Consider the following 15,573-nt stretch of genomic DNA (forward strand, 5'->3'; position numbering starts at 1 on the left):
TAATTATTTTAGATCCAGCATCACGGATATCTTTCGACTTATAATTAAAACACTAAAGCGTCAACATTCCTTCTTTTAAACACTTAATCAAATTGGGTTGATGAACAGCACGGCGAGCACGACAACCTCTAAATTTCAATTTCGGAGCTGTTCGGAAAAGAACAAGCAGTGTTTTGATGCTACACGTGAGGTTCAAATTAAATGACCAGCTGCATTCACCACACACAGTCGTCCGAAGAACACCGAGAGAGTTTAATTTATAATAGGTGACGCTGTTAAAGCCACAAAGCTGGGCAAGCTTTCAAACAGGAAGAAATCATTGCTGTCCTATCGACCCAGACGACGGCTGGTGGTGAGTGCTGGTTTTAATACCTCTGCAGCTGCTGCTAACGTTAGCTACCCTGGATACCCGGATATTGACTATTCATTTTGTCGTGATTTACATTTATTTACATTGAGTTTAATAGTAAATATTATATTAAGTGATATCGGAACAGTTGCCGCCTTAAGAAAGTAAGAGTTCATGCGTTATTGTTGACTGAGTTTATGACTTGTTAGCGGTCTGATTTTTTTTTTGATTTTTTTAACGCAAGCTAAAGCGAAGACGCTTCATGGTCTGACTGACCAATCAAGACGCTTCTAAGTGAAACCCCCCCCGCCTTTCTAGCTTACATTGACAGTTTTATCGAACGCACTTCCGGACTCTAAACCAGACGAGACGGTGGCGCTTAAGGTCGTTTGTGGTCACGCCAGATAAACACACGAAACAAAACTGTAAAAGTCAGATAAAAAAAACAACGTAATGTTTATTTAATGACGGTGTCACCTGTCTTATGGTATAATATATTACATATTTTAACGACAATAATGACATTACAAGATATACCACCGATTGATCCAGTTCCACCTTAACCAGCCTATGTCAGCTTTCATGCAGGTTTTTTTTTGCATTGACGTCAACCGCATACAGCAGAAAACACAGGCTTTCTTCATGTATCGTATGGTAGGGGCAGAATATGGACAAATAACTGGCAGAAATGTCAAACCAATCTCACTGCGGCAGCTGCTGATTTTCCTTTAATAACTACGAGGAAGACGCTGTGTTTAAGGATAACCCGCAATACCACCGCCGGTAATACAAATCATACTCAATTTCTTTCTTTTGTTGCTGAAATGTTAAAATAGATGGAGTGGGGGTTGGGGGGGGGGATCCTTTAAATCACATAATGGGGCTGGTGTGTGAGCAGACACGTAATTCTGTCTAAAAATGATACATGAGTAAAACGTGTTCATTCATCAAGATTGAGCATGTTTGTCCAATCGTTGCTTGCGACGGATTCTTATTCAAAGATGCGATTTTTTTTTAAAGAGAAAAGTCTAAGTTATGATTTAATCTACTAGTATGAACCTTTACAATCATGTTTTTACATTGTGTCAATCTCTCTTATTTTGAATGAGTTACATGGTTGGTTGGTTTGTGTGTGTGGTCTTTTGTGTTTTGGAAAATGGTCCTCAGTGGCAGTGCAGCTGTGGGGACACATGATATGTTCCTGGGACTGTGAATGTCGCTATTTAGTTCAAAGAATGCTCCAACACATGGCAAGATAATTACTAATACTGAGTGAATCATGTTTGAATGAAACTCAGCTCTGAACTAACAGTATGGTGTTGTTTGTCTGCCTTTATTAGACTTTCAATTGATAGACATTATTTACTGATGAGGCTGTGTCCCCTGATTATCTATTCCAATAAGCCTGTGTTATTGTCACACAACCTCTCATTAATAATAGCCTACATATAAACCATAAAGAATTTATTTAAATTGGAAATTAAAGAGCTTCTTTCTGGAACTCTCAAGTTCTGTAGTTAATTATAACTTTTACACGATTTAAACCAAAGAGCTTCTGCTCATATTCTGGTTTACCACTCATAAGGTATCACAGCATCAATAGATAGATAGAAAGTAGTATGTCTGCTTTAAGAAAGGTCCTAGTCTGGTTTTGTCCACATCATCCAGCGGTTTTTCTTAGTGCATCCTAAATATTCAGACAACTTCTGAGAAGTCGGTGATGATGGTTATGCAACAGTTCTGATGAGTGTTCTCCATCCGAGTGCAGGACAATGAGAGTATAAAGGAGAAGGCTTACCGTCCTTGTTTCTTCTTACCCTGCCAACCCAGGGCTGAGGTGATCTGGAGGTGATCTAATAAGCACTGGAGCATTTCAACTAGCTGGTCAGAAAAATGTACATCTTCTCTGTTGTCTCACTAACACAATTTATAGTCTCGACACTTAATGTAAAAAACAAACAAATAGGTAAGGTGACCTACTGTTTGTGACTCTTGTCACCCTGGTAGGCTTCTTGTCATAGCTGTCAGAATGAATCCTAAAACTGTAACAGCAGATACAATGAATGGGATTGCCCTTGACAACTGTCATAAAACCTTCACCGCTACAGATAAACTAATGAGACATTTTCATACATCAATGACATTGGTATTAACTAACTTGATTTTCTGTATGTTTCAGTCGCCCAGAGTGTGGCCAAGGCAAGAGCCCTCAACCGCCACATTCGGCACAATGATGGAGGGGGGCATGCAGCTGCTCAACCGGGATGGCCATAGCATCTCACACAACTCAAAGCGCCACTACCACGACTCATTCGTGTCCATGAACAGGATGCGGCAGCGTGGTTTGCTGTGTGACATTGTGCTCCATGTCTCCAACAAAGAAATCAAGGCACACAAAGTGGTGCTGGCATCCTGCAGCCCCTACTTCCACGCTATGTTTACGAGTAAGTGTCGTGCATCATTTTGTTTCCATACACACCACCTGTTTTCACTCCACTTTGATATCTTATCCCTGAAATCCCAAAAGCACACTGTGTTTTATGCCACAGACATTTTTAGCCTTGGCTTTAAGCTGTAAATCATTTTGCTCCAATGCTCCGAGTTTAATGCCACAACAACTCATGTGTACAGTGAACACAACCTCCTACTTTCAGAGTCATCGCTTCCTTCCCTGTATTCTTGTCTGGGGCACAGGTGGTCAGATTAAGTCTGAGTCCCACATTCGTCCTAACACTGGACCTTTGTTATGATACATTGTGTCTCCAGACAGTCAGTAGTCTGGCCTTGAGACTCAGCTGCATTACTTCACTTTGTCTGACCCAGTCCTTAATTAGCCAACGTAACAGATTCCGCTGATCTTTCATCATTATCCACACAGCAAAATCCAAAAATAACAATTTATTGTTACTAATAAGCACTGGAATTTTTGACTGTTAATGTAGAGCCTCCGAATACAGACTTCTGCTAGCACACCAAGGGTTGGGCTCGACTGTATTCAAGAATTTCACAAACATCCAAACACAACATTTGATTAAATGGACAGCAGCAGATGTGGACAGCTGTACTATATACATTAGAATATTTGATGTGTCAGCATGACTGAACAGGGAGGCAATTGATTTAGCAAAAGATTGGCTGGTTATAACTTGTAGACAAAATAAAACTGCTCTTGTTCTGTGTGGTCGTGCAGATGAGATGTCAGAGAGTCGTCAGACCCATGTGACCCTACACGACATCGACTCTCAGGCTTTAGAACAGCTGGTCCAGTATGCCTACACCGCTGAGATTGTTGTCGGGGAGGGAAATGTGCAGGTAGGATCAAAGATTCCAGTTCACCTGACTGGATGGTTAAAAAAAATCTCTCAATCAACAAATTTGATAGAGCACAATCAGGCTTTTGATTTATGTCCAACTGAAATTGCTCTCTGCCCAGACGTTGCTCCCAGCAGCGAGCCTGCTGCAGCTCAATGGGGTGCGGGACGCCTGCTGCAAGTTCCTCCTCAGTCAGCTAGACCCCTCCAATTGCCTGGGCATCAGAGGATTCGCTGACACGCACTCCTGCAGCGACCTGCTAAAGTCTGCACACAAGTATGTCCTACAGCACTTCGTGGAGGTTTCCAAGACCGAAGAGTTCATGCTGCTGCCACTGAAACAGGTAGAGGATGCTTTTTCTGTCTCATGTTGTCTCATGTGTAAAGAAAAACTTAAAGGGTGGCAGTTTAGGTGTGTTGCTATGCTCAGTATGCTCAGTGACTATTGGGAACCCTTGGCCCTCATTTATCAACAGTGCATATGCACGGATGTGTGCGTAAGAACGTTCCCACGCAAAGTGTGGTATTAAATGACTTGTATACTTCATATGTTCATACATATAAGCACAGTTCTGACCATGCTTAGGCACATAATCTAGTGGTAAAACATTGAAACACAAACTGATGGCAGAGGTTGCTATGTAAAGTGACCATCAGTAGTAACTAACTACCTATCCATACACACTCATACACGGCCGTCCAAACAGCGGGAGCAATTTGGTGTTAGGTGTCTTCCCCAAGGACACATCGGACATGTCGCTGCAGGAGCTTGGGATCGAACCCCTAACCTTCCGTTTGATAGATGACCGATTTTACCAACTGAGCCACAGTCATTTTGTAAAATTGAAATAGACACGTAGCCTAATTGGTATCAAAACCTTGAAAAGACAGCTGTGACAGGTGAGACATTTGAAATGTAATATGAAGGCTCATTTTGCCTTATTAAAAGAATTGGCAAAGAGTCCCCTCCTCAGGTACTGTAGGGTGTTTCAACAGAGCGTGCTGATCTGTTTTTTCCAGCTTGTTGAGATCGTCACAGCTTGATTGTTTTCCCAGAAAGAGCTGCGTTGCCGATTTTGCGGAAAAGGTGCTGCCCAAGGGTGAAAATGTTGCGGTGTTCCGTTATCCTCCATCATCAAACCTCTTGTTTTTGTTTACATGAAGTGTTTTCTCCTCTGAACCAGCAGAAGCTACAGCGTTTATCACCTTCTCCCATTCAGCATGTTTTCTCTTGTTAGCAGCCTACTAAGTGAACAAACTAATAGTTACTTTGATTCACTAACCAAATTACTAACCTTTCTTTTTTTTAACCATTTTTTTTTATCTATCAAGCTGCTTTTTCTTTACAATCCAAGGGAGGTAAAAAATTCACATGGTATTAAATGGGGTGTTTCATAATGCAAATATCCCTGTACATGCACGAGCCTGCTGGTTATGAACATGTTGGATTTATCAACACAGATTATTTATTGATGTGCGAACGACCACTGTCTGCTGTCATGTTTGATAAATACATTTTTTTTTGTACTTAATCACATTTACAATTTCATTCATAAGACAGATTTTAGAATATTTCTGCACACAGTTGATAAACGAGGGCCCTGGATGATAGAGTAGAAACTTAGGGTTCACACTCACTCAAGAAACTCCAATACATTCAGAACTCCGCAGCCCGTCTCCTCACACACTCCCGCACCAGAGACCACATCACCCTCGTCCTTCATGACCTCCACTGGGTCCCCATCCCCCAGCGTATCAACTTCACAACCTGGCTCCCCGCTACCTGTCTCAGCTCCTCCACCGACACACTCCCACCCGCACTCTCAGGTCTGCAGATGCAAACCTCCTGTTCTATCGGTCCTGGGGGGGACAGGGCTTCCTCTGTTGCTGCTCCCACCCTCTGGAACTCACTCCCAAAAAACATCAGAGACTCCCCCACACTCACCTCCTTCAAGAAATCCCTCAAAAGTCACCTCTTCAACATTGCCTACAACCACTAACTCCCCCCCTCCCCCCCTACATTACTTCTTCATTGTACTGTCCTCGTCGTTTTTTGTTTTGTTTTATGGTTTTATATTTTGTCAAAGCGTCTTTGAGTTCTTAGAAAAGCGCTATAAAAAAACAATGTATTATTATTATTTAGTGTTCATTTACCGTCCTCACTGGTGGGAGAGATCTGACATGAGATAATGAAAATATTTTAAATTCATGGGAAAGTATTGTTTTAATTTGGTTTATGAGTTACTTCTTATCAAACCTAAGTGGCTCTCTTTTAAGTCATTCCTACAGTGGCATAGAAATATATAACACGTGATAAGATTGAACATACAGTAAAACAAAGACGATTTCTTGTGTGTATTTCTGCACATTGTTCACAACTTTCTCCTCACCCGTGAGCACACTTGCAGGTGTCCAAACCTTTTGTTTTTTTTATCGTTCTATTAAAGGAAGTGGCCAAAGTATACCTAGTGTCATAAACATTAATCAGGAGGATGTCTGTCCCTCTTCAGCTGGCTGCATCAATCACTGTCTCTTATGTTTTTATCATCCCATTGTGCCACCATGGACTACTTTATCCTGCACGCCAACTGTGACTTAATGCTCAGCTGGGCTCAGTGGCACCAATCCTGTCTTGGAAGTTGGAATTGGGTAAAGCTAGTGATATTTTCACAACTGCTGCTGTTTAAAGAGCAACAGAAATCTGAGCTTTTGGGTTTTTGCTCTTATTTTTTTAAAAGAAATGTTTGACTGTTTGTTAAAATAACCTATAAAGTTTGGTTGGTGTGGCCAGAAAGTTGACTCAGTTGCAGAGAGTCATGTTTGATATTACAGGGGTCAAGTAGATCAAGGGTAACAAGCACTGTGAATATTCCTCAATGTTTACAAAATTACATAAAACAGCCCATACATAACAATACATTTCAAATGCATGGTTCACAACCAGTTAAAGAAATTAAAGGTGTAGTTGAGTTTTATGTTTGTATCATAATGAAGGAGAAAACTGCATCATGTCTTCTCCAAAATGGTGTCTGTTTCAAGCAAAGAATGGTGACAATGAATTCAAGCGTCTCTGAAAAGAAGCAACAAACCGCTGCGAGCATCACTTTCCCCATCATCTTCTCTCTGAAGAACAAATCCCCACAGAACCAAAGAGATAGTGCTACATGGGAGTAAAATGCCAAGCCTCATTTTCTCTCTGTGTAGCTTTCAAAGCCATGAAACTGAATCTTTAATTGGAGTGTGTGGGCACATCCCATTAAAACGGAGAAAGTTAAGATGCATAAAGGTAGATTGAAATTAAAATTATTATTTTTTTTGTTCCTATTCTTTTCTCTCTAGTTTCTTTGACTCAACACCCAGTTCTGTCTACAGCTGTCCTGTGTTTGTCATAAGTCTGCACCAGATCTGGATTCACTGTATGTACTGGCCTCTCCAAAGGACTCTGAGCTCACAGAGCTGTAAAATGTAAAATGTGCCATATATTTCTCTCCATGTTCAGTGGCCAGGTATAGTGGGGCTGTGACTAGTCTGCTTTTGTGTTTCACTGACTAAGCATCACATGATTAACATTTAAAAGACATCAGCCCCATGACAGGGTTTGAATATGAAGACATATTAACCATCCCCTATTCATTTATCCCCATCTCCTGCTGCTCTACAATGAGGACAGTTAATACACCTGCAAAAACTGATTTATCATACATCTTCAAAAGCAGACCAATGTTTGTTTCAGTTAATGTGATGCAGTATTTACACAGGGGAAAATGAGCTTGCAGGCTTGAGCAGCAGCAGCAGCAGCAGCAGCAGCAGCAGCAACAACAGATTTTCTCTATGTGACTGGATTAGTGGAGGCTGTTCCTGGGAGGCTGCTAACTGTTGCCCTGATCTGGCCGTGTAAGACGGCAGCAGCAGCTGGCTGCTCCAGCCCCACCCTGCCCTGCCAGCTTTGGGTTGATCTGGGAATAGTGCCAGCCAGCCTCTTAGACTGCAGCACTCATTGTGCCACAGACACACACACACACATTTTGTTAACTTTAATATATCACAGCCAGACTACACACTAGTGGACAAAAATATACACACATGCATGTGTGTAAATAATGAAAGTTGAAAACAGTGCCCGAAAGGATTTTGCTCTCAAACTCATGTATTCTATTAAATGACCAAGACAAAATGGAGAGCTGCCTGTCCCTTTAAAAAATGAGCCTGGTAGAGTACACTAAATCAAGGGTGGGGGGAGCGAGGAGGAAGACCAGATGCAGCAGTTTAGTCAAAACAATATAAAATAATAATAATGTACAGTATGTGGCAACACAATCTTCTTCCTGTGTGTTGATATGTTTGGTGGTGATGTTGAAAATTATTTATTTTCGTAACTTTTATTATCTTACTCTTAAATGGTTATATAACGTGCCTCTGCCTGTCTGCTTTGTCTTCTATGTTTAGGTCCTGGATTTGATCTCCAGTGACAATCTTAACGTGCCATCTGAGGAGGAAGTTTACCGAGCTGTGTTGAGCTGGGTGAAACATGATATAGATGGACGCAGGCAACATGTGCCTTGGGTAGGACTTGTCTCATCAGGATTTCTAATAGATTATTAGTTTTTTTTACACTATCGGAAATTACCTGCATCCTGTTTCCTACATTCCTCTGCTTCTAACCCTGACCCACCATCTCTTTCTCCTTGTTAGCTGATGAAGTGTGTGCGACTGCCACTGCTGAGGAGAGACTTTCTGATGAGTAACGTAGATACAGAGCTGCTGGTGCGTCATCATTCTGAGTGTAAGGACCTGCTGATTGAGGCTCTAAAGTACCACCTGATGCCTGAGCAGAGGGGAGTTCTCAGCAACAGCCGTACACGCCCACGACGCTGTGAGGGCGCCAGCCCTGTGCTCTTCGCCGTTGGTCAGTGTGCCCCTGAAGGTACCCTCTAGGGTACACATAGCTTTATTTAGGTTACTTGTTAAAAGTATATTTTTACCATATTTTTTGTATGTGTGTTTCTGCAGGCGGTGGGAGCCTGTTTGCCATCCATGGAGATTGTGAGGCATACGACACCAGGACAGATCGCTGGCACATGGTGGCATCCATGTCCACTCGGCGGGCACGGGTGGGAGTGGCAGCCATAGGGAACAGACTCTATGCTGTTGGAGGGTGAGTAACAGAAACATTTTAGTGTGATATGAATCATGATGTCAGACAAACTGGCTTTAAAGAGAAAGCCTCGACAGGTGGGTGATTGATATGTCAAATGTTCCTGAGCAGTGTTTGTGTAAGGGCTTGTGTCCAGAGACAGCACTTTTTGTGCTGACAGTGCCCACAACTTCCATTTCAGAGTGCTTCTCACAAGTGCTCATTGTTGCTAGGTAACAAAAGTTTACTTCAGCTTCCCTTGGTAATGACTGTTGGGTGTGTTTTAGATAGCTCCATGTGCTTAATATTTGCATTCAATCATGGAGATATCACCAAAAAAAACATAAAAACAATGTAAAGGAGTCATTTTCTGGCATTAGCAGCAGATCTAGGCCTGGAAAATGTACCCTCAAAAGACAAGTCCACTAGCATCTCCTTCTCTATTGTTGCGTCAAAAAACAGCTGACGCTGAGTAAACGCTGAACTACATTGGCTTTGTATTAAAAAGCACAAAAAATGCCGTCTGTGGACAAAGGCCCTAATTATTTTTTTGGGAAGCTGTTTGAGGCTTGCAGTGTGAATTTGTGACGCAAAAATGCTTCTTTAACTTGACTGTTTATCAGTTGTCATTTGTTGCATTTCTATTCAGAGGTGATTTGAGGCACCAATTTGCCACTTTCAGTCGTCCAAAAGCCTTTTGTGATTCAAATCCTCAGGTACGATGGCACCTCAGACCTCGCAACCGTAGAGTCCTATGACCCCATCACTAATTCCTGGCAGCCTGAGGTTTCCATGGGAACGCGGCGGAGCTGTCTGGGTGTAGCGGTCCTTCATGGGCTGCTGTATGCTGCTGGAGGTTATGATGGTGCTTCCTGCCTTAATAGGTACACACAGAATGATGTTTGGTGAATGTGAAATATCACAATACTTAAAGCTACATTAGTAACATTGTTGTGACTCATCCCAGCTTGTTTGGTGTTTATTTCCTAAGCCAGGTGTGGAAGGGTTTATATAGATTGGGCAGCTCTGCAGTGTCATTGTGTGTTTTTACTTCTTTTAGTGCAGAGCGTTATGACCCTTTGACAAGTACATGGACCTCAATCGCTGCTATGAGCACCCGTAGGAGATATGTTCGAGTAGCAACTTTGGGTAGGAGGCTTACATGTTTTTATGCACATTCTGTTCTCAGCATGTTTACGTTTCCACTGTCTACATTTCAATGTGTAAAACTATGAGGGAGTTACCAGCTGGGTATTGGGCAGCTAATATTTACATTCTAAATGTTTTACTCCCTTTCTCTTTCTCCAGATGGCAGCTTGTATGCAGTGGGAGGTTATGACAGCTCCTCACATCTTGCAACGGTGGAGAAATATGACCCTCAGGTAAACTATGTGCTGTTGAATTTACCATCGAACTTGTCTGTTGTCAAGATAAACCCAAAATGAAGATAAGGTCTTACACTGTGGATGGATCTATGAACATGTGACCAATGCTCGTTGTCTTGATTTAAAAAAAAAAAAAAACAGAGCAACACGTGGACAGCCATTGCCAACATGCTGAGTAGGCGCAGCAGTGCCGGGGTTGCAGTGCTGGACGGTATGCTGTACGTTGCTGGAGGAAATGATGGCACCAGCTGCCTAAACTCTGTTGAGCGGTTCAACCCAAAGACCAACACGTGGGAGGGAGTGGCCCCAATGAACATACGAAGGTAAGTCTACTCCCAAGAATTCATATTTTCACTAACAAAATGAAAAGGGGGGATTCACCGATCCAATGAGTAATTGATTATTATGTGTGTACATCAGTACACAGAGGCCTGATAAGAGTGAAACACTAACTGGTCGATGGCTTGATTCTAAAGTCATGACTCAGTTTACTGAGGTGTTGCTGCCTTTTTCTCCATATTGTGCTCAGCATCTTCAATCTCACAAGAATCTGACATTTTACCTTTTTATGAAAATAATGTTAGCATGAGTTGGCTGGCTAGTTAGCCATAGATGGCTTACAAGAAGTAAATAACAACATGTCTGAAAGTGCCAACTTTTCAGGGGGAGATGCATGTGTAAATGCAAACAGCCATATTTTTCACTCAGACCTCACGCCTAGTTTCTCCTGTCAGCCCAATAGTATTTTTCTGCAGAAAGTCTGAGTGAGCTGATGGGAGAATGCAGCAGGATCATAGACTAAATATTAATGTACGATGCCTGAGTGACATCACCCATCTGTTACAGCTGAAAAAGCAGTCTAAACCTAGTGTTGTAGTACTCATCGGTCATGGTCTCAATACCACTTTTTGAAGATCTTGGTCTTGTCTCGGAATCGAAAGCATTTTTACTCGGGTCTTGTCTCAGTCTCACGCTGGGCGGATTCCAAGTTTTAAATCAAGACCAGTTGAGACCACCCCCGACTGGCTATTTTCACGTCATTACTGTGAAGGAAAACACCCCTTTTGAAAAGAACAAAAATCTTCAATTCATTCAAAATTAGAATTGTATCCCCCGGTTACGGCCGCAACCTACCTGGTGTTACAGTCTAAGTGAGTGACACGCCTGCGGCACACTGGATGATGATTTCTCATTGATATTTATGGTCTTGGTCTTGACTTGGTCTAGAGTCGGTTTCAATCCCTAAATGTGCATCCGAATTGTCCCTCCTATCCCCTTTCACTATCCACTTCACCTTAACCCTGGGAAAACGTCATGAGGTTAAGGAAAGATGTTAGGAGAGTTCATAAAGGACTTACGGAGCTGAGCTGAGGTGAGGTTTCACATCAAGCCTGCCTGTCAATCAGATCAGCTACGTGCCTTATTGTGAATAACGCTTATTGCTTCAGGAAACCCCCCCACCCCCTCGTACAACAGGGATAGTCTCTGTGAGGTGTGTGTATGTGTGAACAACCACATCAGAAGATTCCATGGGCAGTCCTAATGAAATTCTCTAGACATTTTACGGAGTGCTGCATACGTGACAACGTCTTTAGAGATGTAACAGTCTTTGTTTAAAGACAAAACCAGCAAAGTCACCTGTTCCCAAGGCCCCTAGATACTCACACACACAAACACATTTTGTTTTCAGTATGTGTATGTATGAGCGTCAGTATGCTTCATGAGCAGAGAAACCTGACAACAGTTAACTTTGCAGCCCTATGAATAACCCATGTTCTAATCAGCTGTGTGGCGTTGAGTGCTTTTCTTATCATGTTGCGTAGAGGGTCCATTTACACAGAACATCCGAAACATCACGTCATATATTGATCTCATTTAATTTATCACTATTCTTAATAATTTTTTAGATGTGCACTGCAAAAGTTGAATGTATAATACTTGTCTTGGCTGAATTAACCTCACTATAATTAATAAAATCGACATTAAAAAGGTTTTTTTTTTTTTTAAATCCTTTTTGATGCCAGTAAAAGAACTGTCTCTGCCAACAACCCATTTTCTTTTCCACTGGTCCTCTACTTTGATTAATAATTAAGTGATGTATCATTGTCACATTCTAGTGCCCGAGGTGGAGTTTGAAGTTGTGCTCATTTCATTTTACTGCTATAAATGCTACATTTTATTTTTTAATTAAAAAATGTGAATCATTTTCCAATCTGGAAGCGATTTCACATTCAACATACTTCTAATTCTATCAATGCAATCTTTGATAATATAAAATGTAATGGACTGGGACTTGTATAGCACTTGACTAGTCTTCTTAATTACTCAGAGCTGCTTTTACACTACAGGTCCCATTCACACCACATTCACATACTGATGGCATAGACTGCTATGTGAAGTGCCCATCAGTTTAAACTTATCATTCATTCACATTCACATGGCGCTGCAGTAGGAGTAATTCAGGATTCAGGTCTCAAAGGACACTTGGACAACCGACTCTACCACTATGCCACATCCCCATATACAGTATAATTGACTTTAATTTTGTATATCTAGCAGAGAACATATTAGTGCAGAATAGATTAACAGCTTTTAGTAATGAACTTAGTTTAGGACCTACAACTGATTCCTGTCAATCCCCACAAATAAACTCTGTTTGCACTATATATCACTGAAAAGGTGACACTAGACTTTTCTTTGTTTGCTGATGGCAGTAGTGCATTTGTGAACACAGCTTTAAATACTGAATTCTTTTTTTTTAAATTCTGCCAGGAGCACCCACGATCTTGTGGCAATGGATGGCTGGTTATATGCAGTGGGAGGCAACGATGGCAGTTCCAGTCTCAACTCCATCGAGAAGTACAACCCTCGCAGTAACAAGTGGGTTGCTGCCTCCTGCATGTTCACAAGGCGCAGCAGCGTAGGCGTGGCTGTGCTGGAGCTGCTGAACTTCCCACCGCCCTCCTCACCCACCCTCTCGGTTTCCTCCACCAGCCTTTGACACGGGGTCACCCCTTGGCTGACTTCAGCCTCTGCTGCTACAGCCCAGACTGGCTCTGGGAAGAGACGCAACTGCTCAGTTTGAGATGGGGTGGAGGAGGATGATGGGAGTGGACAGGTAAATACATGGAGGGAGGAGAAAGCGGTTAGATGGCTCCTAACTCACTTCTGCTACAGTACCCTCCAGAATACGTGGTTCTCTTGGTAAAGGCTGGTCGACTATGGTTTATATCTTGACCTTAAATTTTAAATAACTAAGGAATTAAAACATAGATTATTATTGTTTAATTGTAATAAGCAGTGCCCTTGATCTCAAAACACAAAAAACATTAAATTTTAAATAATAGTTAGCAGGAGCCAGACAAATTATGAAAATTCTACCATGTTTTTCCCCCTGATCTTATTTAATGGTCAAACCATTAAGGCTGTTCTTTACCAAGTTTGTCATTTATTATTGACTGCACAGTATGAGGTCTCCAATGAACAACTCCACCATGCAGATACCTGCTCCCACTCCTTGATAAAGATGTATTTACACTCACTTATCCTTCCTCCAGTCCCACTTTTTATAAACCACTGCAGTGTTTGACACACTCATCGTGTAATGTGGTGGACACTTAACTCTGTCATATGTATTGTAACGGTTGTCCTCTGCAAGAGTTTTCCTTGGATGTCAGTTGTTTGTTTTTTTTGTTCTTTTTTTTGCAATAATGTACAAAAAAGATATACTGAATGATTTTAATTTTGGAATGTAGCTTTTGACTGGTTATATCATGCATGTTTACATCTCGGCATTGACTCCTAACAGGAGGCTAAAATGTTATAGTGCTGCTATGTCACACTAGGTGGCAGTAGGAGGTAATGCTAGAAACCCTTTCTGCACTGCGAGAGCATGGACACTAACAATATTGAAAAGTTAGGCCCTCAGAACTGTAAATGAGTTTGGATGTTTTGCTTTTGTAAAAAAAAAACTATATGTTAAACTATATGTATTTATGAAAATGTACATATTATAGTATATTCTGTTTTAAAGATGTTTAGTGAAGGAAACAGGTCAGACATATCCCTATTTAAGAGTGTTTTTTAATATATTTATTTAGGTGTGTGATGTTCATTTTGTCAACAGAAATGACAAAGAATGTTTAAATGTGAGAGAGGTGGTTGTTCTGTTTGGCTGAGCTGAACGTTTCTCCAGGTTTTGAAGACTGAATGTTGCATTTTGAAATGCAGCATTTTAGTTGCATTTCGTAATGTTTCTTCACTGCCACAATCCAGATCTCACATGAGCCTGTACATAATATCCAATACATTTGTCCAAAACACTTGAGTTACTTGCAAGACCATTGCCCAGTGTATGAAATGACTGTGTTGTCTTTAACCCTTCTTAACTATTTCTAAATAGACATGGAGGTGTTTGTACTTGTTTACCAGAAGTATTCCAACACTAAACAAAAATGAGTAATGCTGTTGACACTTGGTGCTGTCATATTCCATACCTCACTCTATCAAGTGGGGTGTTAAATTACCTCATTGTTGAAACGTATCCAACTCACAGTTAAACTAGACACAATAAAGCATGAAAAACACTGGCTCGAGGATATATGGCGGTTGATTTCTAAAAGAAATGATCACTTTGAGTCTTTTCCTCTCAGCTAATAACAACCAGGTTCAGCTCAGTTCATGTGTAGCGCAGTGTTACCATTCCAAACTTCTGAGAAGTTACCTTTTTTTTACCTTATTTTAAAGGATTTTGTTGATCCTATTCTGTCTGTGAAACTACCTTGTTTTTTATTTCTTTAGAGGACCCAGTAGAATAGGGGCTGGTGGAGTAGAGGTTTTAAGAGAAAGGCACACAAAACCACGTAACACTTTCGCCTCCATTCTGCTTTTCCAACTGTAAATAATAAGATTGCTATCTTAAATCCATGTGTGCAATTTCAAAGTGACAGTGGCTTTTTTTTTTCATTTGTCTGCGATGTGGTGATAATTGTTTACCTTTATTTATTGACGAGAAACCTTAAAATATTTAATTTTGCACTGTTGCGAAATGGAGCAATACACTGTAAGAAATGAAATAAAGATGATTTCAGGTGTGATAACTGTCCTCACAAGTTTGAACTCAAGCACTCGCCGGTTGGACCAAAATCTAAAACATCTACAACTTAAGAGCACCAGTTATTTTCCCTGCATCTGCAAACATATTGTATTCACTATATTTCAGTCTTCTTCAGAGAAGACACACACAAACATTAAAGGATGTGTTGCTAACAGTGTTTGTTGCTAGGCTCACTATACACTGTTGCCTGGTACCTTCCCAACATACTCTTCTTTCACAGTGATCCAAGCAGACAGCTGAACACTCTCACTTTACCCTTCTTGACCTCAGTCTCATGG

The 15,573-nt window shown here is 41.2% G+C and overlaps 1 protein-coding gene across 3 annotated transcripts; it reads left to right on the top strand.

Annotated features, from left to right (window-relative positions):
- The first annotated feature begins 131 nt into the window (after positions 1 to 131).
- Positions 132 to 15,278, top strand: klhl17 (kelch-like family member 17). 3 transcript variants are annotated; one of them, XM_020632229.3, is made up of 12 exons: positions 132 to 352; positions 2,529 to 2,793; positions 3,540 to 3,661; positions 3,783 to 4,004; positions 8,107 to 8,223; positions 8,353 to 8,584; positions 8,671 to 8,815; positions 9,511 to 9,678; positions 9,855 to 9,943; positions 10,103 to 10,176; positions 10,321 to 10,502; positions 12,952 to 15,278. In XM_020632229.3, exons 2-12 carry the CDS (start codon positions 2,580 to 2,582, stop codon positions 13,178 to 13,180), a joined length of 1,794 nt encoding a protein of 597 aa, XP_020487885.1. In that variant the 5' UTR covers positions 132 to 352; positions 2,529 to 2,579; the 3' UTR covers positions 13,181 to 15,278. The 3 variants fall into 3 exon arrangements, with proteins under 3 accessions (XP_020487885.1, XP_020487886.1, XP_065817879.1); XM_020632230.3 differs by lacking the exon at positions 132 to 352 and adding an exon at positions 940 to 1,132; XM_065961807.1 differs by lacking the exon at positions 132 to 352 and adding an exon at positions 942 to 1,132 and having other exon boundaries at positions 8,353 to 8,566.
- Positions 15,279 to 15,573: the final 295 nt, after the last annotated feature.

Source organism: Labrus bergylta, chromosome 12, assembly GCF_963930695.1.
Source record: "Labrus bergylta chromosome 12, fLabBer1.1, whole genome shotgun sequence".
Taxonomy (NCBI): Eukaryota; Metazoa; Chordata; class Actinopteri; order Labriformes; family Labridae; genus Labrus; species Labrus bergylta.

Coding starts and splice junctions, on each gene's coding strand:
- klhl17 (XM_020632229.3), top strand. CDS start 2,580: ATGATGGAGGGGGGCATGCAGCTGCTCAACCGGGATGGCCATAGCATC. Junction 3,662..3,782: donor TCGGGGAGGGAAATGTGCAG/GTAGGATCAAAG, acceptor CTCTCTGCCCAG/ACGTTGCTCCCAGCAGCGAG. Junction 8,585..8,670: donor TGGTCAGTGTGCCCCTGAAG/GTACCCTCTAGG, acceptor GTGTTTCTGCAG/GCGGTGGGAGCCTGTTTGCC.